General features: G+C 36.6%; 1 protein-coding gene across 1 annotated transcript in view; it reads right to left on the minus strand.

Annotated features, from left to right (window-relative positions):
- The window catches only part of Ipp (inositol polyphosphate 1-phosphatase), a 30,249-nt gene extending 13,826 nt beyond the window's left edge, over window positions 1–16,423 (minus strand). The window contains exons 1-2 of the mRNA XM_090379958.1: window positions 16,315–16,423; window positions 9,399–9,642 (exon numbers count right to left, since the gene is read on the minus strand). Of these exons, the coding sequence (XP_090236084.1) occupies window positions 9,399–9,623 (225 nt within the window). The 5' untranslated portion in view covers window positions 9,624–9,642; window positions 16,315–16,423. The remainder of the gene's footprint in view (window positions 1–9,398; window positions 9,643–16,314) is intronic.
- Between the last annotated feature and the right edge of the window lie 7,329 nt (window positions 16,424–23,752).

Consider the following 23,752-nt stretch of genomic DNA (forward strand, 5'->3'; position numbering starts at 1 on the left):
CATATGTATTGTGTCTGTAAATTGCGTATGTTCTGTGGTCAATTTGCCTTGTTTGCTGGACGAAAAAGCCCAGTTTTTGGGGAAAAAATCTTTTTATCTATGCCTGAGACCCACTAACTCAACCATGGAGAGAAAAAAGCCTATAAAAGTTCCACACGTCATCAATGGGATTCAAACCAGGGCCTTTTGTTGGGTCCATTGTTGTTTTCTATATTTATTAATGATACTGATGAAGGTATATCAAGCTTAATGCCTAAGTTTGCAGACGATATGAAGGTTGGAAAGGTTGTTAATGACACTAATGACAATATGCTACTGCAACAGGATCTAGAAAAGTTGAGCAAATGGGATGAGAGGTGGCAACTGAAGTTTAACATTGACAAATGTACAGTACATACTGCATATGGGTAGCAGTAACCCCAGAGTAACCTGTATCAACTGTGTGGTACTACACTCAGGGTAAGAGAGAATGAAAAGGACCTGAGGATAATTGTGCAGTCAGATATGAAGTTTTCTGAGCAGTGCAGATGGTCTGCAAGAGTAGCTCATGGCATCTTGTCAATGATATAGAGGAAATTTTCTAGCAGGGATAAGGAGGTGATTACCCCTTGTATAAGGCAATGGTCAGGCCGCACCTTGAGTACTGTATACAGGTCTGGAGGCCTCATTTTAGGAAGTATGTAGAGCTGCTGGAACAAGTACAGAGAAAGGCAACAAGATTAGTGAATGGAACAAAGGGTTGCTCTTATGAAGAAAGGCTTAAGTTATGAAAATTAGTGTCTGGAGACTAAGCACCTACAAGGTGATCTGATTGAGGTGTATAAAGCCTTGATTGGTTTGAGCAAGCTCAATGTTGATGGGATTCTTCCTCTTACCCAGATTAATCACCTGAGGAGACATAAATTCAAATTGAGGAAAGACTGTTGTAGAATAGATGTGCGGAAATTTTCCTTTTGCAGCAAGTGGTTGATTTCTGGAATAAACTTCCATCTGTCGTAGAAGTGGAAAGCTTAAATAAATTCAAGGCAGAACTAGACAAACATTTGGAGCAAATAGATGTGAAATGGGAAGGGTTTCTTTTCTTTTTTTTGGCTGATGCTGTATAAGCTTGCTTTCTTGCATCATATGCCTCTACTAATGCTAATGTTTTTCCACCCAGTGTAGAGAGGATGGTGGTGATACCACTGTGCTACCTACACAGGCTAAACTTGATATAATAAAGAAAATAGAACGGGGTGTAAGCAGAAGTGTATTAATGGCAGATTATAACATTGGATTGTAAATACATACGGTAAAAAGTAAAAACAGAATATGTTAGATATATACAGTAACCAGTAATACAAAAAGCTTTCGGGCTTTATGTTGCCCTTCAACAGTTAACTGTTGGATTGAAAGTTTTGAGAACGTAGAACTTAAGAGCGTGTGATGGCTGTCATGCATAGTGAACTGCATGATGCAACAACTAACTATTGGAAGTTGAAGTCTGTGGTTGTGACGTATGGGAACTTGCCACCGTTTGTCAGTCATGAGAATGGTTGCTTCAATAATAGGCTGAACATGACATCCTCTGTTTCTGTTGATGCAGAAACAGATGTGTCACTGCACATCATGTGCTCTAATGTTTCTGTTTTTTTTTTTGGTTTGTTAGTTGTTGGCGCATCACCTTCTGTGGCCATAATGCACCCTCCCAAAGTTTTTGCATTTACTCTGATCCAAGCCCGAGGTGAGATTCGAACCCGTGACCTTTGGGTTGCCAGGCAGGCACTTTATCCAACCGGCTAGCCCGGTCAGCAATACTTCCGTCAACAGAAACAGAGGATGTCATGTTCATCCTATTATTCAAGCAACCATTCTCATGACTGAAAAATGGTGGCAACGTTCCCATACATCACAACCACAGACTTCAACTTCCAACAGTTAGTTGTTGCATCCCGCAGTTCACTGTGCATGACTGCCATCACATGCTCTTAAGTTCTACGTTCCCAAAACTTTCAGTCCAATGGTTAACTGATGAAGGGCAACATAAAGCCCGAAAGCTTTGTGTATTACTGGTTACCGTATGTATCTAACATATTCTGTTTTTACTGTTTATTGTATGTATTTAACATTACACCTAGTTTAACTACAACTCTTCATTTTATTTTACTTTCCATTCTGCTCTGTGCTACATAATAAAGAATATAGAATACATCTAAAATGATATCTACCAAGATTTTAAATGATTAAGAAGAATATAAGAAGATAAATAAGGAAACTAAAAGGAAAGTATTATACAATAAAAATGGACAGGAATTAACGTGTAAGAGGAGTGATAGTATAACTGGTATCATTGTAAAATAAGTGTAGAATCTACTGAAAACAATACAAAAAAAAAAAAAAAAAGAAAGAGAGAAAATATAAACATACTGAATGCAGTGATTGGACAGTGGGCTCCATATGATGAAAAGAAGAAAAACCAGAGTTTCCTTAAGACAGAAGTTTATGCTCTCTATAAGATGACACAGGAAATTCTGACCAGGATCTATCAGAGGCATTGAAATCATTAAAAAATGCAAAAGCCCCAGGATCAAATTTTGAAAAATATACTGGGGGGGGGGGGAAGAGAGAGAGAGAGAGAGAGAGAGAGAGAGAGAGAGAGAGAGAGAGAGAGAGAGAGAGAGAGAGAGAGAGAGAATAATGGAGGAACAATATGGTTTCACAGTCATGCATGGATTTTGTCATTTCTCAGATTTCAGAGAACGGCGCCTCCGTAGCCAGGTGGGAAGGAGCAGCAGTGTGTAGCTCCTAAAAACCAAATAAACAAACAAAAAATTTCAGAGAAAAATACAGAACAACAGAAACTAATCCACTTTACCTTTGTGGAGCTTGAAAAAAGCATTGAAATATACCCTGTACAGTTGTTTAAACCACTGAATCAAACAAGGTTTATTGAAAATCTTATTAGTATTAGGATTATTAATCACCCTTATAGAGAAAAGAGGTTAAAGTTGAGAAGCTTTCTAGAGCCTTCAAAGGCTCAAACAGGACTGCCATTTTATCACCCACTCTATTTAAAATCTTTACTGAAAAGGCAATGAAAGAGTTTCAGAATGCAGTAAAATTAGTATTAAAGTAGGGGGGAACTAATCTATTTACACTGTTTTTTGCAGATGGCTGGTTGTTATTTCAAGTTGTAAAGATCTAAAGCTAATGATGAAAAATTTTATAAAAGAGAGGGTATAAGAATTAATTTCAGAAAACAGAATATGTCGGCATGGAAGAACCAGTAAATGAAAATCTGGAAATTTATTCAGAAATAATATTAGGAATAAAAAATGTAAGTATCTAGAATCAGTAATCCAGGAAGATGGTAGATACATCAAGATTTAATTAACTGAACTAATAAAATGAGAACACCAAGTAGAATTTTAAATTCAATGATCTGAAACAGAGAAATTCCCAAAGAAATCAAAAGAAAATATTTTACTCAATAGTGGCAAGTATACTTCCCTATGGATGTGAAGCATGGACAGTAACCAAAAGATTTGAGATCAAAATAAATTAAGTGGAAATAGATTATTAATAGATGCTATTAGAAAAAAATTGACATAGTTATAAATAAACAAATCTTAAGGAAAATTGAAATAAAAGAACTGATTAATCAAAGAATAAAAATAAAAGACTAGTATGGTTGGGACATATAAAAAAAAAATGGAAGAAGAATGAGGGCCAAAAAAGGTAGTTGAATGGGGGCCACCAGGAATGAGAAAAATAAGCAGAAAGAGAAAGAAAAAATGAATCGAGAGAGAGAGAGAGAGAGAGATTTTACTCAGCATGTTCCATCAGTTTTGAACAGGGTGAGGGATTCGAAAAGATGCATTTTGACAATTCAAAAAAAAACAACAAATTAATAAGGAAAATAGCATGATTAATCAGTCACAGAGCTTATCTCAAGGGAATGCTATTAGCATTTCAAGTTCTATATAAGTATTAGTGTAGCTGAATCTTTGTAGTGACCCTCTTTTTAATGTTCCAGCATGTTAAAATAACCATGTGGTAGGTTCCAGTCAATTTCCCATAAACATAATGCTATTTTACATTGATAATAATGACTTAGGAGGATGAATTCTCTATAACAATCCAAAATTTTCCTTCGCTCTATTGTTATTTTTAATTTTTTTTATTACAATATTCGCATATCAAATTGAAAGAATGCCAATTTACTGAAGCTAATGATGAGCTTTCAGGCTGACTATGAGAAATCGCCCAGTGGCATAATAAAATTAACTTAGACTAGAAGTTAATTCATGTAAATTTCATCTAAATGTTCCTGTAGACAGAAATCTTTTAAAACTAACACTGAATTGTTTGTGTATCAGATGAATATTGAAGATTAAGTTATCTGATGGATGGGTCCAGAAATTTAAGACTTATCATGGGCTGTTTCAAAAAGGTGTGCAGGAAAAGTGCAGCCATCAACACAGAAACTACAAATGAAAGGAGAACTGTCTAAAATACGTTTTGTTGATATACGACCAGAATGACATCTTCAATGCTGACAAAACTGAACTTTTTTTTAAGTTACTACCGGATAAAATGCTTATGTCTAAAGGTGAAGAAATGCAGTAGTGGAAAAAAGGCAGAACAATGGATTACCATTCTCCTAGGGCAAACATGTCTAGCACAGAGAAGATTAAACAGTGGAAACGTTCTAAACCATGATGCTTTAAAAGTTTGACAGCATTGCTAACTATGTATCAAGCAAACTAAAAGGCTTGGATGTCAACAAAAATCTAAAAAGAATGAATCAGACCACATTTCAAAATGGGTGGGAGAATAGAAAAAAATTTTCTGTTTGTGGATAACTAGACCCCTCATTCTCAAATGAATGGCCTACGTGTAATCACTGTTAAGTATTTGCAACCTAACATGACATGATTTCCTTAGCCATTTGATGAAGATGTAACTCAGTGCTTTAAAGAAAAAACTATCAAAAAATTAGAATTAAGAATTGGGCTGTGTCTCAAAAACAAAACAATGTGAAATTGACATGCTGCAAGTAATGTATTTATGTGTTCAGCATGTGATATAGTGCATGGATTTGTCCCGAATAATGCAACAAATGAAGGTTCACATGCTTCGTCCTCTTAATCACAAAAACAGGCTGATAACAATGAATAAATTTTTGAGGATAAGAATCATGGAAGGAAACATGTTCTGAAGCCTATGGCAAAGTGGATGCAGATAGTTTGTGCACGAATTACTTTATTTTCTTTCTTTATTTTATTAAGATAATAAAATAATTAAGAAAATTACTTTATTTTCTGAATTATTTTCTTTCACCCACTCTCACAGGTTGTGTGAGTGGGTGAAAGAAAATCTGCATGGTGCAATGGCAAGCGTCATTAAGAGCAAATTTTTTATTAAGATCTGATGCTGTATTGTTGGTGATCAGTTAACTGATCTATACATTCTTCTATGGCAAATGACTAGCCAAGCTTACACACTTGGGCAGTCATTTGTCATGGATGTTTAACTAGGATTACTATGAAGATGCCCTCTTCAGACAAGAACTGACATGTGGTTCATTGCATGATGGCACTTCTGTTCATTTAGCTGATAACATTAGCATTAGTAGAGGCATATGATGCAAGAAAGCAAGCTTATGCAGCATCAGCCAAAAAAAAAAAAAAAAAACCCGCTCCCATTTCACCCCTCCATTCGTTCCAAATACCTGTCCAGCTCAGCCTTAAATTTATTTAGGCTATCAACTTCTACAACAAAGGATAGAAGTCTGTTCCATCAACCAACTATCTGCTGGCTAAAGGCAAACTTCTGCACATCTATCCTACATCTATTTTTCCTCAATTTGAATTTATGCCCTCTCAGGTGATTATTCTGAGCAAGAGAAAGAATCAAATTTTTTGAGCATGCTCAAACCATTCAAGGCTTTATACACCTCAATCAGATCACCTCACAGGTGCATAGTCTCCAGACATTGTAATTTGCAACACTTAAGCCATTCTTCATAAGAGCAACCCTTTGTTCCATTCACTAATCTTGTTACCCTCCTCTGTACTCGTTCCAACAGCTCTACATCTTCCTTAAAATGAGGCCCCAGATCTGTATACAGTACTCAAGGTGTGGCCTTATACTATAGCCTTATACAAGAGGATAATCACCTCCTTATCGCTGCTAGAAAAATTCCTGTATATCATTGACAAGCCACCATAAGCTGCTCTGCTCAGAAAACTTCATATCTGCCTGCACAATTACCCCCCAGGTCCTTTTCGTTCTCTACCACTGTCAGTGTAGTACCACAGAGTTGATACGTTACTCTGGGGAATTACAAATTACAATGCTTCCCATATGTAGTACTTTACATTTGTCAATGTTAAACTTCATCTGCCACCTCTCAGCCCATCTGCTCAACTTTTCTAGATCTTGTTGCAGTAGCGTATTGTCATTAGTGTCCTTAACAACCCTGCCAACCTTCGTATCGTCTGCAAACTTGGACATTAAGCTTGATATACCATCATCAATATCATTTATAAATACAGAAAACATCAATGGACCCAACACTGAACCCTGAGGGACTCCACTAATAAAATTAGTCCACGATGAGCAGTGTCCATTGATTACCACTCTCTGTCTTCTCCCATTCAACCATTCCTTTATCCATAGCAGCAATTTGCCTCCAATGCCACACTGCTCCAATTTGTTCAGCAGTCTTCCATGTGCAACAGTATCAAAAGCCTTTCTAAGATACAAATATTTGATATCAAAGTTATTCCCTGCATCCAGTTCCTTTGTGACCACATCATAATATCCAATCAAATTGGTCAGGCAAGACTTTCCCTTAACAAAATCATGCTGTGTCTGAGCTATAACTGAAGTCTTGTCTAGATGATCCTGCAGTGCTTCTTTAACCAGTGCCTCCATTAATTTTCCTGGAACAGAAGTTAAACTAACAGGTCTATAATTAGTTGGTCACCCTTTGATCCTCCTTTGTGAATTGGGGTCACATTTGCACATCTCCAGTCCATGGGTACCTCCTCCAAGTCCAAAGAAGCTCTCATAATTATGGCTAAGGGTTTGCTTATTTCCTTTGCTGCCTCCCTTAATATAACTGGACAGATCCCATAAACCCCAGGTGCCTTTCTTTCTAACTTCAACAATTTCTCCTCTACTTTGCTTGGTTATTACAAATCCATTTAGCTCACTGTTTAACTCACCTCTGGCATTCCCCTCCCTGAATAACTCCTGATGTGTGAATGCAGATCCAGAATACTCATTTAGTTTGTTAGCCACCTGAGCAGGATCATCAACAGTTGAACCATCAATATCCAGTGGACCAATTTGATTCATCCCTTTCCTTCTAGAGTTTACATAGGTAAAGAACTCTTTGCTGTTTTTCTTTGCATCCTTTGCCAAAGATTTCTCATAATCTGCCTTTGCCTGCCTAATCTCCTTTCTGATTTGGTTACAGACCAGCTTATATCTACCATAGGCTTCCATGTCACCCATTAATTTATATGTATGCCATTGCATTTTTCTTCTCTGCCATATGTCTCATTAGTTCATCTGACATCCATTTAGGCCTAAACCTTGAACAATATTTCTTAGTTGGTATATAAAGCCTAGTAGCTTCCAAGATAAATTCTTTGAATGCTTCCCATTTTGAATTTGCTGTTGGTAACATCATCAGTTGGTCCCACTGTATAGAATTTAAATACTGTCCCAGACCGGCGTAGTCACCTTTACGAAAGCAAAAACCCTTCCCTTTACCACTTCCACTTCAGTACACTGTGATCACTGCCACCTAGTGGTTCCTTTATATGCAGATTCTTAATGCATGAAAATCACTACTGATAATCAGATCAAGAGTATTACTCCCTCTAGTTGCCTCCCGAATATGCTGATGTAGAAAACAATCATCCAATAAATCCACAGAAGCCTTGCTAGTGTGTGAATGACCAACCCACAAATTCCAGTCAATATCTGGGAAATTAAAATCCCCATTATAAGACTCTCTGATTTACTGGCCCACTCTATTTCCCCGTACAGTTTCTTATTATACTCATCAGCGTCATTAGGCCTATAACACACTCCTACTCGCAATTTTGATCTCCCAATGCTTATGTCACACCAAACTGACTCGACACTGCACTGTCCAGCGATATCAACTGGCTTCACTTCCTTGGATTTTGTGTTTCTTAACTAATAGCATAACCCCTCCTCCCTTCCTATCCTGTCTATCTTTCCTGTACACACATGTATTCCAAAATTCCAGTTCTGCATTTCTTGTACCTGTGTGACACCACGTTTCTAATATCCCAACAATATCTGCCTTTGATGTGTTGAGCAATATCTCAAATTCATCAAATTTATTTATCAAACTCCTAGCATTTGTGTATAAGCTAGTATACATGCACCTGTTACTATTCTTAGCTACCCTAACACAACCCATGTGTTTACTTGTACCGCAATGACTCCCAGCAGTCTCTGAAATACCCTGCATCTTGTTTTCCAGGCTGTTGCTCATTCCAATAGAAGCAGTGCAAGTATCACTCTCACCTCTGCCAGTGGCTACTGTTAATCTATTAGTCCTTGTATCCCCCCAAGCTAGCAATTTTCTGACCCACCTTACACTGCCTCGATAGCACCAGCAAATATTCTTGCACCCTTTCTATTTAAGTGTATCCCATCCCTGTAGAAGAGAGAGCTCATCATGATACTGCCTATCCAATCAGATGAATGGGTCAAGGAGTCGTGTTGCTTGGCCACCACAGTTACCTAATGTGACTCCCCCTCCTGAAGTTCACCCTCCAGGTTCTTTAAGTGTGAAGTCACTTAAAGAACCTGGTTTATAAAACAATGAAATCCAGAACTTCTAGATATCACTGCAACTGTGAAACAATCTGCACCCCTGTGACAATATTTAAGTACATTTGGCCATTACTAATCTGATGAGCCAAGGTCTGATTTCAAGTGCAAGGATGTTCATTCTGAACAATTATTGTAAAATCAAACAAACATCTGATGAAAAAAAAAATAAATTTTTTTTTTTCCCATCAGACGTTTGCATTATCTAAAAACATAAAACTTACAGTTTGTTATGTTTGTATGCTTTTTGAAAGTTATGAAATAGTAATAAATTCAAAATAAAGTGTTTTCAGACAGTTATATGTTTTTCCCCTTATTTTAGAATCGTAGAATATGTCCTAGAAATTTTTGCACATATTGTATTTTAAAACATTATTTTTAAAATGTTTTATACCCAAGAAGGGCATAAATTAATGTTTTAAAAGTACATACTGTACTTTCAAAACATTAATTTTATTTTTAATATCGGGCATTCATGGTCTCAGACAGTATTTTTTATATATATCTATTGCAAAACAGCTTAAAATTATTACCTCTTTTTCTAGATCATGTTTAATTGTCTCCTGTATTAATACATCAGCTAATGTCTTGAAATCCTGAACAAACCTTTTATTTTTCTCATCCATTTTTTTCTCTTCTATTAACAATGAAAATAAATCTTTTTCTGCACGACAACTACGTGCAATATGAGCTGCTTTTTCTGATGCTTGTATTATTGCTTCAACCAATTTACTTGCCAATATTTCAGGATCTTCCATGTTTATTGGGTCTTATGATCTAGATAAAAAAAGAAGTTAATAATAATAATCAGAAGGCTCCATATGCTTAGTTTAATATATAATAAAATATATTCATCTAATGTAGACCAAGTTATAACAAGTCTACATTTCTACAAATATTTCAGGCCAAAGTTATATAATGCATATATACAATTACAAATAATTGAAATACAAACACTTATCAAATAAATATGCATATCCCATTTACAACAGGTTAGTTTCCAGGTCCCTGGCAGATAACAGAAATTGTTGTAAGATCGCTTTTAAGGGGAAAGGCTGTGAATAAAAGTAAAAAACTATTTGTAGCTCTATCTAAACATTAGAACAGTAGGAAAAAAACATCTTGAATAAGAAAAAGCTGAAACAATTATTTGTTAGTTTTTGTCATCCTCTCTTCTTGCTTAAGTAGCCCATGATAAAATAAGTTTAAGAGTAAAACAATTATCAAGGGAAAGAAAGTGATGGAGTACAATCTTCAGAAGCATGAGTCCTCAAATTCAAGATTTTTCTTGCAACAGATCTAGGGAATTTGGCAAAACATTGATGGCTGACTTGCTGCTAATTTCCTCAAATACCTACCAAAGAAAGTATGAATAAGCTATTCTCCTTCTCAGTATACAGTTCACTGTAGCAGGGACAGTGTAAATTTTGCTGTAGCAGGTTCCTAACTTTGAATGCTTATCCAAATTTAATGATCCTCCTTAAAAATTATTACTACAGCTTTCCAATATCTGAACATCACAAATCACAAAGTTTCTTGCATTATCACTGTTGGGAAAAGGGCAAAGAGTCTCTTGAGGGTCCATTTCTGTTTCTCTCTGTTCTTCTATTTGAAGTCATTCTTCATTTTTAGATCCCTTAATATGTGATTAAGAAAACTCAGTTATAGGTGCAAATGAGCTTCTCTACTGAGGTGTTCTATATGGTGAAGTCACAAGATGATTGGGTGAAATACTGTGGTATAGGCTGTTTGCTTGTGGATCTATTTGTGATTTAAGCTTGATTTAAGAAAAATTTGTTTCATTATTGGGAATAAAGAAAACATGTACCGTATTTCCCCATGTATACGACGCACCTTTTTTCGAAAAATTTGGGGTCTAAAAACTGGGTGCGTCTTATACAGTGGTTGTAGATTTTTTTTACTTGCATTTCCCGCTTTTTTCGCGCTTGTTGTCTTTGCGCTCATTGTTTCACACTTGTTACCAGTATATTAGGTTACGTTTTACCACATTCTGCCCAGAAATGGCTCAGAAAAGATTTTCGTACAGTGCTGAATTCAAGTTAAAAGTGATCCAGTTTGCAAAAGTGAATGGAAATCGTGCTGCTGAACGTAAGTTTGGTCCTCCTACAACTGAGAAAACAATCCGAGACTGGCTAAGGGAAGAAGAAACCCAACCGAAAACGCCACGGCAGAAGGCCATGAGAGGCAAGTCAGCAAAATCACCTGATTTAGAAAAGGAATTGAAGATATGGATTGAGGAGCAAAGGGCAATTGGAATTCCTGTGTCCACAAAGATGGTTCAGCATGAGGCAAGAAGAACTGCTGATGAAAAAGAAGTTACTGATTTCAAAGGAGGACACAATTGGTGCTTCAGGTTCATGAAACGGGATGGACTAAGCATGTGTACATGCACCAGACTTGCCCAAAAGATGCCTGAAAGCTATGAGCAGAAGGTCCTTGAATTTCATCGTTTTGTCATTCAATGTCAGAAGACACATCAGTTTGAGTTGGGACAGATTGCAAATATGGACAAAGTCCCCCTTCAATTTGATGTCCCAAGTAACAGAACTGTTAATAAGAAGAGAGTGAAAACTAACTGTGAAGACAAGTGGACATGAAAAGAACCATTATACAGTTGTTCTAGCTTGTTGTGCACACGGAACCAAGCTGCCTCCTATGCTGATTTTCAAACGCAAAAGAAGACATTCCTCGAGGAGTGATTGTCCACGTTCATGACAAAGGTTGGATGGATCAGGATGGGATGAAGATCTGGTTTGAGAAAGTTTGGAGCAGGAGACCACGTGGGCTCTTACGCAAACCTGCCCTATTGGTGCTTGATCAGTTCAGGGCACACATAACAAAAAATACAAAGAAAATTGCTGCAGAGCAAAAAACAAAACTTGCCATCATACCTTCCGTAGCCGAGTGGGCAGGAGCGGGAGTGCAGTAGCACACGCTCTTTGAGTAGACCGGGGTTCAAGCCCCTGACTGCTGAATACGGTCGATCTGCCAACCCGCACTGGACCAGCGTGGCAGATTATGGTCCATTTCCCTCAGCATGAATTGTTGAGGAGGCTTCCACCCTGCAGTGGGTTGATAATGGCTGCACTTTACTTTTTTTTTTTTACTTGAGATCCCAGCTCTAACCACTTGATGTCAGCATTAACAAACCCTTCAAAGCTGACATGAGACGAATGGAACCAATCAATGAAGTCTTCTGGGGACAATTTGACACCAGCAGGAAGAGAGAAGAAAACCAACTATAGGAGAAGTTTGTACCTGGGTGAAAAGATCCTGGGATATCAAGATTGAGATCGTTGTCAAGTCATTTAAGAAGTGTGGCATTTCAAATGCCATAGATGGAACTGAGGACGAGGCAATATATGAAGACAGTGATTCGTCATCAGACAGTTGAGGACAAGCTAATGGTTGGGAGTTTTGACAGTTATGAATTTTATGATGAATAAAACTTGAGTTCAATAACTTTATGTAATACATTTTTTTTTCAAATTTCGGGCCCCAAAATTAAGGTGCGTCTTATACATGGGGAAATACGGTACTTACAGCAACAATTACAGAAACTTACAAAAGATATTGTATTGCTGTTGTACTAATACAATAGAAGTCCATCATTACAAATGCTATTTATAACAAGAAGTCCACCATTACAAGCATTATTTAATATACTGCCAATTAAGGCTCATCTGTGCATTGTCATATCTATGTAAAATTATCTTTTGTATATGTAGCTAAAAAAAAGCAAACTAAGTTTGCTACAAAATGCATTATCTTTAAAAACATCGGCTGCAAATATTAACTTTTTGGTACTAATTATGTTTGCACAACAGTTTAATAACTGTTAAATACTGGAGAAAAAATCTTCACTAATAAGACTGCATTGATAATGAAATTTTCTTGTACTTTTTGCAAAATAGATGTCACTGATTATCTTAGATGAAAAATGGTACCACAATTAAATATTTTTTGACTATGAAAAAAAGAAACAATAACCATTACAGACTGGACACTACTATTAATAATGAACTAACAAAAAACAAGTTTAAAAACAGTATTACCATTTGTATCAAGTTAAAGTAAACACATTTGTCAACAGTAATTTAAAACAGAAGCAGTTTTCTTGGTTAAGAAAACTGCTTAATAGTCATATTAAGAAACTGGAAATAGTTATATCGTAATGGTCTAACAGTCAGAGACTGGTACATTTCTAATTTACTAGCTGAGTGTAGTTTTAAAATAAATTGATCTTCGTTTACACAAAACAAGTGGTAAAAATATTTGAAGTGTGTACCAGGGAATAATCAGAAAGACTTATGGCAAAAAGATGCACCTTTTTTGTAATTTGCTAATGTTTATTTGTAATGGCAGTCAATAATATATACTATCATTTTGTTCATGAATATGGATTGTATCTGCTGTGTTTCACCACCCCTTTCACTCTTTTCTTTTATCATGAAGCCTAAGCTGCCATATGAAGCAACTGTAAATGCTATGTCTCTATTATGAAATACTTCCTTCAACTGATGACAAACTAGTAAAAGGCAATGTTATATGGAAGTAACTGTTGTCTACTTGAACAGAATGAATTTGTTTGTACAGAATTTATTTTATATTCTATCCAGCATAAAATTATTTATAGTGGGTACCTCTTTCTTGAATATATGCCTTATGCTGGGTTCAAAATCTGTCAATGGAGGTGTAGAGAATATCATTTAATAATTGATTGTACAGAACAGATATTTTAACTCTGTATTCATAATGTGAACTGGATTTTATTGGCACATTAGCAACTATGGCTATAATGTATTCATAATGTGAATAAAAATGCAGATATTTAATTAAATTATTTTAGGAAACCTGTGTGAGTAAGTTTCCTATAGTAATTTATTCTTTAATATATTATTGTTCCTGATGATAGCAAGGTTGAGAAAACTAATGCTGTTATTCTTCTCTACATTTTAATTGTGTATTTGTCTGCAGCAAATAAAGGTTAAGTTTACTCAATAATAGTTTAATGTCACGAGAGAATCTAATGACAATAATGAAATTACTGTCATTAATGAAATTACTGTCTAACTGTACAAATCACAAAACCATGGAATAGCATTCCCCACATCTGAGAAGGTATTCCCAAAAGCTCTTTTGAATTCCTCAATTCTATCCAAAAAAGAGCAGTAAGTTAATGATCCCCCTCACTTACAAACTCAGCCCATGCCACTGTTCTTCCGAGTTAACATCTTTAAAAATGAGAATGATTATTCTCATTTTTGTTTATACTTCACTAAAAAGTTACCAGTCCATTACATTATTTTTAATTCAAAATGTATTTTTATGTGTCTACTAATCACTGTAAAATATATATATATATATATATATATATATATATATTAAAATAGTTGTCTACAAAAAAAACTTCCAAAATATATTTTTTATGAATTTTAAAAAAATTTATTTTTTAAAATAATTTTAAGAATTAAAAATTTTTTTTTTTCAAAATGTATTTTGTTATGTATTGATTAGTCATCATAAAATATATTAAAATAACTGTCTACAATTATTCTTTGCTTTTGTGTGTGTGTGGGGGGGGGGGCAATAAGACTACACAAAGGCACCTCATAGGTATGTGGTGTTTCTGCCCACAATGTTCCAGCTTATAATAAAACAATTTGAATTTAAAGAAATATGAAACAGTACGTTTTTGTAAAGGAATATCTTCATATCATATTTTCCTCTTCATTTTTCTGCATTTCACATCTAATTTCATCTATACCTGCAACCTTTCCAACTTTTAGCATTAGCATTAGTAGAGGCATATGATGCAAAAAAGCAAGCTTATGCAGCATCAGCCAGAAAAAAAAAAAAACTTCCACTTCACCCCTCACAGTTCGTTCAAAATACCTGTCCAGTTGAGCCTTTTCTAAAATATTCTGCTCTTCTGTCTTAACTTCACCCTTTTCATTTATGTTTACCTTCATGAATTTTCCAATTGTAAAATTTTTAATTAAAAGCCAAAGTACTTTTTCATTTCTGGACAATTTTTTCCCTTGTCTTTTCCAAGATTCTCCCCAAAGAAGAATCTTGGAAATCCTTACTATATTCCAGTAAGGACGAAGTAGCCATATTTACCAAATATCTCATATAACTTCTTGAATCCAGAATGGCATTCTGAATTTAATATTTCTATAGAACTTCTTCCTATATGCTTTTCTGTCTTTCCCACTAAAGTTTTCTTAAAATTTTGGCATTACTTCATCTAAAGTCATATTAGTATCAGGGATATGCTTAAACTTTTGGATAAACAGATTTCTATATTTAATAACTGTTCACCAATTAAAGATCTCTAGTTTTGCAACATTAATGCTGTTTTATGCCTTTTATTTTTCTCACTGATTACCATTTTTATTTGCTCAATACAAGACGATGATCATATCAAACCATCAAATGTAGACATTAATCCTGATGTTTCCTTCATCAATATCATTAATTAATAAATATAGAAACAGCCATGTTTTCTATTAAAAACTGGGCCCAGAACTGATCCCTGGGGAATCCCTGATACTATTAGTCCAAGAAGAATAGTGTCCATTGATATTTCTAAATGAAATATCAAAGTTTTTGATAAGTGTTATTCACTTGTCAAAAACATCATCCAAATATTGAAATCTGAGTTTTTGGCTTTCCAATCTGGATTGGTCATTGGAAATAAGATCATTGAGGGTTAGATGTAGTGTGGATTTTCTTATCTTCTTTGTAGCAGCAGTTGTGCCATACTTTAAGGAAGAAACCATGGTTCCCTGGATGAATGTAAGTTTCTGCTCATTCCTTTCTAAAATTTCTGATTTTTATTTTTAATTTTTGCTTGTATGTGGGTGGCAGTTGGTACATTGTCAACATTACTAGTTGCAATTTGCAACTATCTCTTCAACATGATATAGCAGCAGCATTTTAATTTGTCAATTTATGATTTGGTAGTATTGAACAATACTAGAAAAACAGTTGTCAACTAGTAAACAAATAAAATAATTTACCTTCACTTGATCTTATTCGGTATACCTGGGCTCAAATAACCCTAAACAATAATAATAATATCCTGAACACTCAGAAGATGAAGTGACATAAAGCGAGTTTCTTTGTTAGTAACAAAGAAACTGGCTTGAGTCACTTGAGCAATGTAAATCCAACTGCGCTTTCCTCTCAGTAGCGAAAGTACACTATCCCTCGGCTTGATTTGTGAACGCCGCCCCCCCCATTAAAAAAAAAAAACATACTATATTAACCGTTGTAAGCCCTCCCCCAGGCGTTCAGCGGTGCAGAAATTTTTCCACTGTTCTCTTTTATATCACAAAGAAACGCATTCACTTCCCCATAATAATTCATTTGTTTTTTCAGTATAAGGAAGTAACATAATGCAATTCCTTGAAATACACCTACCAAGTTCCTTAGAGTCTTTTACTTCTCAAGCCAACTGCAAAATAAAACTGTTAGTATGAGAAAATTCGGAACATGTGTTCACATATACACGAAACAAGCAATATCATTAGGTGATGACTAGGTTTATAAAGGTTCCGGAATCGATATTTGCTTTTCATAGATTGCTGATAAGTCATTTTAAAAAAAATTGAATTACGGTATTGTGATACCTGTACATGCTATGCACGTCACATTACTGCTTTTATACTTCGGATGGAATCGAGAAATTATGCAATCAAAAAACATATCTGTATTTTATTGTTTATAGCAATAAAGTTGTGCATATCGTAAGGAGACCAGAATACACCTCGTTGATTAATTGAAATGAAGTTTCCAAGCTTATTGATTTATTTTATAGTGCAGGGAGTTTCCATACTCGCCTAGACAATGCTAGAATATACTTGTCACAAATGACCAGCGGGAAGCACCTCTTCCACAGAGTAGTACTGTACTACTCTTTGGTCTTCTACACCGAGTGTCGAATTATTATCGATGATAAAACTGTGCGAACGACTATCTCAAAAGGTGTAACGATTGTAGTGTTTTCAATCGGCTTTTGAAATGTACATGTTTTTAAAAAAAAAATTCATTCGTTTTCTCCTATTCCTAAATACCAGTATCGACCTCTATATTCACAAGGCGGCACTTATAAACACTGTTAATACCACTGAGGAAAGAGTTAATTCCTATTGATTATCTAGGGATACTTTCTATTGAAATTCATCGGAAAATATTGGAAGTTTGTCCTGACTAGGATTGCTAGACGACTGGTAGACCACAGAGTAGTACTGTGTGTGTGGTAGACGAAGTAAGCAAATACCGGATATGTAAATATTCAGTATTTTCTAACTGGGTTAATTTTATGATCAATTTATACGTTCGTTAATTTAATTTTAAGTACGTTTTTTCCAGTTTTAATAAATAGTACAACTATATATTTTTTAACTCTTGCAAGTCCTAACGTTTTCATAACTTGAATACTATATACGAAACACTGTAATTAAAAATCCATGTCAGCTTTATATTATCAACAGCCATATGATTATATCAACTTTTTTAACCCTTTAAGGCCATCTATCTTGGCAGGGTCTGGCGCCTTAACCACTCCGGTTAAAAGTTGATATAATCATACCAGCCGGACCAAGGTATTTCGACACCCATTTAGGATATATATATATATATATATGTATATATATATATATATATATATATATATATTTTATATAAACCTCATTCTGTCTTTTTGGCGCAACTTAAAGAATGGCGCAACTTAAAGAATGGCGCACTAGGCAAGGGCCCCTACTAGCCCGTACCTTAATCCGGCATGGAATCGAACGGATGTTGATAATATAAAGCTGAATACGGATTTTTAATGAAAATGTTGTGTACTTGGTATTCTAGTGCAACTATTGTTCGTATTTAGGTAAAACTATATTCTGTAACCTTACTTATTCTCATATAGACAGAATAATAGATTCAGCTGTTTCAATGAAATTTCAATTTCTATGGACAGATGAACATACCAGTTTCTGCGATGAACGAGTACGAAGTAACCCCGCCCCCCTTTTTTCAGTCAATATACCTCTCAATTGTTTGGATATTGTTGTTGTTGTTGTTGAAAGTTTTACGGTTCAATGACAGCTAAATGCCGTTATGCGCCAAACAGTGGTAGAAAATAACAGCTATCGTTAAGAATCTGGTGTGTGCATTCCGTGGGCTTCAGCATTATGTTCTGTCATGTCATAGCATTGTATCTTTTTTAAGAAAGTGAAAACCGTTAGATGTGATTCAAAAATCGGAGGCGACTGACCACAGAACGCAACGAAGCCTGGAGAGATCTCCACTTCCCCAACAAGTCATCATGGAATGTGACTAACTGAAACACGACTACTGAATGACCAACAGATCCGGCCAGTAAACTCCACTTCCCGGACAAGAGTGATGAAAACGCGACAAACACTTCTTGTCTTGATTACAAAGACTACAATTAAGACAGAATGGACAGGACCTGAATATCATGAACAACTACCTGATCAGACCTCTGTGGAGGCTAGATGGATACCACTGGACTTGACAGTGCAGCTCTGCTGTAAAGCGCCTTATGGGCGATCTAAATCGAGCTCCCTGTCTCGATTTACTTTATACCCTCCTCCCTGGTGGGGGGAGACGGTCCTTCGTCTCCTTCCCTCCCTGCCAACCCTCCTTTCCTCTGCTGGGACCTGGGCAGGCCCTACTGACCACTGGGGTCGTCTTCTCTATCGTTCCAATTCTTCTGTCTTTCCCCCCCAGTCTTTAGTCTCCCTCCCCCACTCTACCTATACACCACAGTATGCCCTAAACATCAAAACTGAATCATGCAAAATTGAACCTCGCACGACTTTTCGCAACCAATTCTAGCGTTTTCCCTTTTTTATTTTTTTATTTTATTTTATATTTTCTTCATTTTTATTTTATTTAATTATCTTTTATTTTATTTTATTACTTTTATTTTATTTTATTTAATCATTTTTATTTCATTTTATTTTTTATTATTTTTTCATTATTATTATTTATTATTTTTTTTTTTCTTAAGGTCCTAGCCACTGAAATCTCAGGAAACTAGGTGGCAGGACCTGCCAGGGTAAATAATATCTAAACTACTAGGTACCTGCTCTTCCTCCAAGGGGCAGTGTACAACTTTGGGTCCCATTAGGGGCTCAGCGGCTAAATGACCAGAGGAACAATGGTATACGACACTACACATATACATAATCCATATGCTTTTAAACCTCTGGCATTGACAGTGCGCATTATAGCCTTAGTTGCTAATGTACCAATAAAAGCCAAAGCATTGACAGTGTTCTGTTTCACACCCACAATGTATACTACTCGTAGATAGGGGAAACCACCCCCTATCTCCGAGTAGTCTTTGACACTAAACACACTCTACCTAAACATCACCTGGGAAAGCTGTTTTAAAAAATGATTGGTCCCAGAATCCAAACTGTCCTAAACTGACCAACTCTTTCATCCAACTCGCAGTATGGCTTCAAGAATGGATCCTCCGCAGAAGATGCTGTTGCAACTCTTCTGCGGAGGATCCATTGTACACATTCCACAGCAGTCTATGAGATGGCCACCTTTGTGGATTTTGAGGGTGCTTTTGGTGGGAGAGTTCCCTCATGTCCATTAGAGTGGAAAACTGCTATCAATATCTTTACAGAGTCATAAGATCCTACTTCAGTAACAGATCAATTCAGGTCACTGCCCAACACCTGTCATATTCAAAATTTATAAACAGAGGTTGCCCACAGGGGTCAGTGCTAGGACCACTCCTTTGGAATTCCGTACTTGAACAGTGGCTCACCAGAAATTTTGACAATTGCGACAATTTCGCCTATGCACACGCCTTGGTTATTTGCATTGCAGGAAGATCCAGGAGAACCCTTGAGGACCGATCAAAGATTGTCCTGGATGACCTGGTAAGCTGGACCCTCACAAAAAAATGAAAAATATCAAACACAAAAACAAAGCTAATGATCTTCAAAAACAGGTTGGATTACCGCAGACCCCCTAAAGTGTTTATTCACAGGAAGCAAATTCCATATGTGGCACAAATTAAACACCTTGGCATTATATTGGATGACAGGCTCAGTTTCCAACCACATGTGAACAGTGCAAACAAAACCAAAGCCTTCACTGCGGCCCTCGTCAGGATCTCCCGTTCTTCAGACTGGGGACTCACAAAAAGAACCCTGTCTCTCTACTATAAAGCTGTGTTCTTGCCAATTTCCTCCTATGCTGCTGGGGTCTGGTTCCATAGGGTCACTAACTGTAAAATCCTGGCCAAACTCTTTTCCATGCAAAGAACCATGCTGCTTTCGACACGCCGAGTACCAAGAACAACATCAACTAATGCATTGCAGTTTCTATCAGGGGGGCCCTTCCCTCGGACCTATATATAGCTTATAGAGGTTTCCTCTACAAACACAAAAAAGGCCTACCTACTCAAAAGGTCTACCAATTGGAATAGACTGCAATTCTGCTACAAATATCAAACAGGAAAAAATAAACTTATGGAATAAACTCCTCTCCCTTTGGCAGGTTAGATGGGATGAAAGTCCCACTGGAGAGGTCATTAGACTTTTTATCCCGAATGTCACGTTTGCCATGAATAAGCCACATTGTAATTGGTTCCATGAGCACATCCTACATCCTAACAGGACATAGCGCTCTTAAAGCGAAACTGTTCCAATTCGGACTGGCAACAAATCCTCATTGCTCCTGTGTGGAAGAGGAATCCTGTAACCACATCCTGCCCCAACTACGAAGAACAACGGACAACACTTAAAAATAAGGTTCTTCTGAGAACATCTCAGAAGTCAATCTTAAAGCCTTAATTGAAAATGAGACTAACTTTCAAGCCCTTCAAATCTTCACCAACGACGTCTTCAGCAGCAGAATGCAGATGCTTCACCAGACTGGATAATTCAACAAGCTGTTGCTGAGCTGTTCCCTGTGTCACCTACCAGTCATCCCGGACTTGAATTCTTTCGATCTATGAGGTTGTTCGGAGATGTCAACCACTGGTGTATTTTTTATTTTATTTATTTATTTTTATTTTATAGTTTATTTTATTTTTATTATTATTTTATTATTATTTTTTTTTCCTTCTGCTAGCACTCAGGACTAGGCATCTTGAGTACGGGATTGCTGGCATCCACTGGTATTGCACTACCTTCGGTGGATGCAGGATTTACTAAGGCGCAGATAGTAGATAATGTCCAGTTCCGCGTACCTTGGGACGGGCATCGGGAAGCAGTTGCTCAGGTTTTGGCTGCTCACATTTCAAGCCCTGTTCACACAGATTCTGTAGTCAAGACAGACAATTTGCGGAGATGGACCCAGGTCCTGGAGCCGTTACAAACAGGCCACATACATACGCGCATACATAAATGTCATTGAGTGTGCATACATGCATTTCTTTTACTTTTGAGTCTTGAGAGTTTTGTTGTGTTTTACAATTTCGTAAGAGAAGCTTCATTTTCTGCTGGAGTTTCTTACGCAGTTCGAATGATTGTAAATAGAGAGTGTTTATATATTTTTGTATTTATGTAAGTAAATAAAAAAAACAAAACATCAGGTCTGCGTGGGTAGCACAGTGGTATCGTCACCGTTCTCCCCACACCGGGTGAAAAAGGCCCAGGTTCGAATCCCCTGACTGAATCATATTCGTTTCCATTAGGGACAATGTCTCATCATGCTGTTGGTAGGTTGGCTGTAGCACTAATTACTTAAACAAATCTGTGAGTTTTAGACCCAACTGAAATTTAAATCATATTGCGCTATATAGAATATTCCTGTAAATTACATGCGTTCTATGGTTTATTAGCTGTTTCACGGTCAAAAAATTCGCGTCACAGGGAGAAAAAGCCATGCTACCCTTCCTGAGAACAACTAACTTGTCCATATTGTGAAAAAGGCCTATAAAAATTTCTCGCGTTATTGACGGAATTTGCACTGAGGTCTTTGGCACCCAGTGGGGGGGGGGGCGGTGATTATACCAACTGTGAAACCCACGAAAACGTCTACAGATTAAGAACACGAATGTTTACAAAGGGTGATTCATTAAGATATTTCATAACCTCCGAAAGCTATAAGAACTTCACGACCTTTTTTACTGGAAAGAAAAAGTTCATATGAACTTTTTTTTTTTTTTTTTTTTTTTTCAGAAAGAAAAAGAAAGTTCCAAAAAAGAGAAACCAAGTTCAAAAAATTTCAATTATATGGCAGAAAATAATCGTGAATAAGAATAAATGTAATCCCAAAGAAGATTGGATTTTATGGAATGAAGAACACCAAATATATGATTACACTGAACAACAAATTTTGGTTCAGTTATTACCTCTACCGAAATATTTATTTTGCCTGTAAATTGCGTGTGGTCTCTGGTCGATTTGCATATTTTATGAACAAAAAAACCTAAATTTTTAGGGTAAAATCTTGCTATCTACGCCTGAGACCGACTAACTCGGCCACGGAGTGAAAAAAGCCCATTAAAGTTCCTCGCGTCATCGACGGAATTCGAATTCGGGCCTTTTCCACGTGGTGTGTGGAGGACGTTGACGATACCACTGTGCTACCAGCGCAAACACCAGCTAACATGACAGCACTCCATTTGCTTTTGTATCGATGTACTATCGCTGCGATATCTTGATGGAAGCACTCACCATGCTTCCATCAAGATTCGCCGCTGACGGCACCACAGTTTGGCGAGAAAGAATCCAGATGTAAGTGCAAGAAATGCATCTTCAATGACATGTTGCACCCCGGTTTTTCGTAAGAAGTAATGCCATCTTCCACAAGCTGCCTGCACTTTCCGGCTTTAACATTTCATAGAAAACCAATCGAACCAGTTTAAAGGGCGTTTCACGCTGATTTCTCTAAGGAGACATTCGAACTGTTCGCCTTTGAAAATTTGCCTTATTTGTGGACCAATAAAAGCGCCTGCCTCAATCTTCTCTGCACTAAGTCTTGGCAATTTCGCTTGCAAGTATGTGAATGCAGGACCGTTCATTTTCAAAGCTTTCACGAAATTTTTTATATGCCCCATTTTGATGTGGACTGGTGGAAGTAAAACTTTATTTGGATCTACCAGTGGTTGAAATGCTACGTTCTTCATTGCAGGTGTTAGTCATTTTCATTGAGGTCAACTCGTCTTCTCGTAGTGCATATTCTTGGCACGACTGTCCCACTCGCAGAGAAAGCGACAATATTTAGTGTAATCCTTTCGTAGTCCTAATCAAATGGAGATTACCTTTAAATCACCACAAATCTGCCACTCATATTTCTGATAGTGTACATCTAAGAGGATGTTCTTCATGTTTGCATATGTTTATTTTTGTGGACGGCATACGCAAGAAGTATTGAAGGTCACATATTTCCTTACCTTAGAAGCATCTATAAATAGTCGCCATTCTTCGGGAACATGCCTTATGTTCATTGCTGCCATTAGACCATCGACATCCTTACAAACAATCAGTTCACCTTCTGTTTGATAGAATTTATCATAGTCTTTATTTTTAGTATGAATTGTCACTTTAACAGAATGATCTAGAAGATTTCACTGTTGTAGACTGGAGGCCAAAAGCACTGCCTTATTTTTCAGCAGTTTGAGATCCCTGATGAGGTCATTAAGCTCGCTTTCTGTGATATTATGTGATTCAGAAGGATAAAGGTTTGGACAAAATGATGGATCCCTTGACACATACGGCTGCTGTACCTCTTCGTGTGTATCAAGTTGATGTTCATCAGTGTCTTTTTATCTTCATCAGAGTACAGAAAAACGGTCGGGTGGTTCAGGAATAGATAGTACTTCACTTACCGAACGGATGAATTGTAGGTGGTATATTTGGGTACG

The sequence above is a fragment of the Mastigoproctus giganteus genome, chromosome 1, assembly GCF_048544385.1.
Source record: "Mastigoproctus giganteus isolate SK-2022 chromosome 1, ASM4854438v1, whole genome shotgun sequence".
Classification (NCBI taxonomy): domain Eukaryota; kingdom Metazoa; phylum Arthropoda; class Arachnida; order Uropygi; family Thelyphonidae; genus Mastigoproctus; species Mastigoproctus giganteus.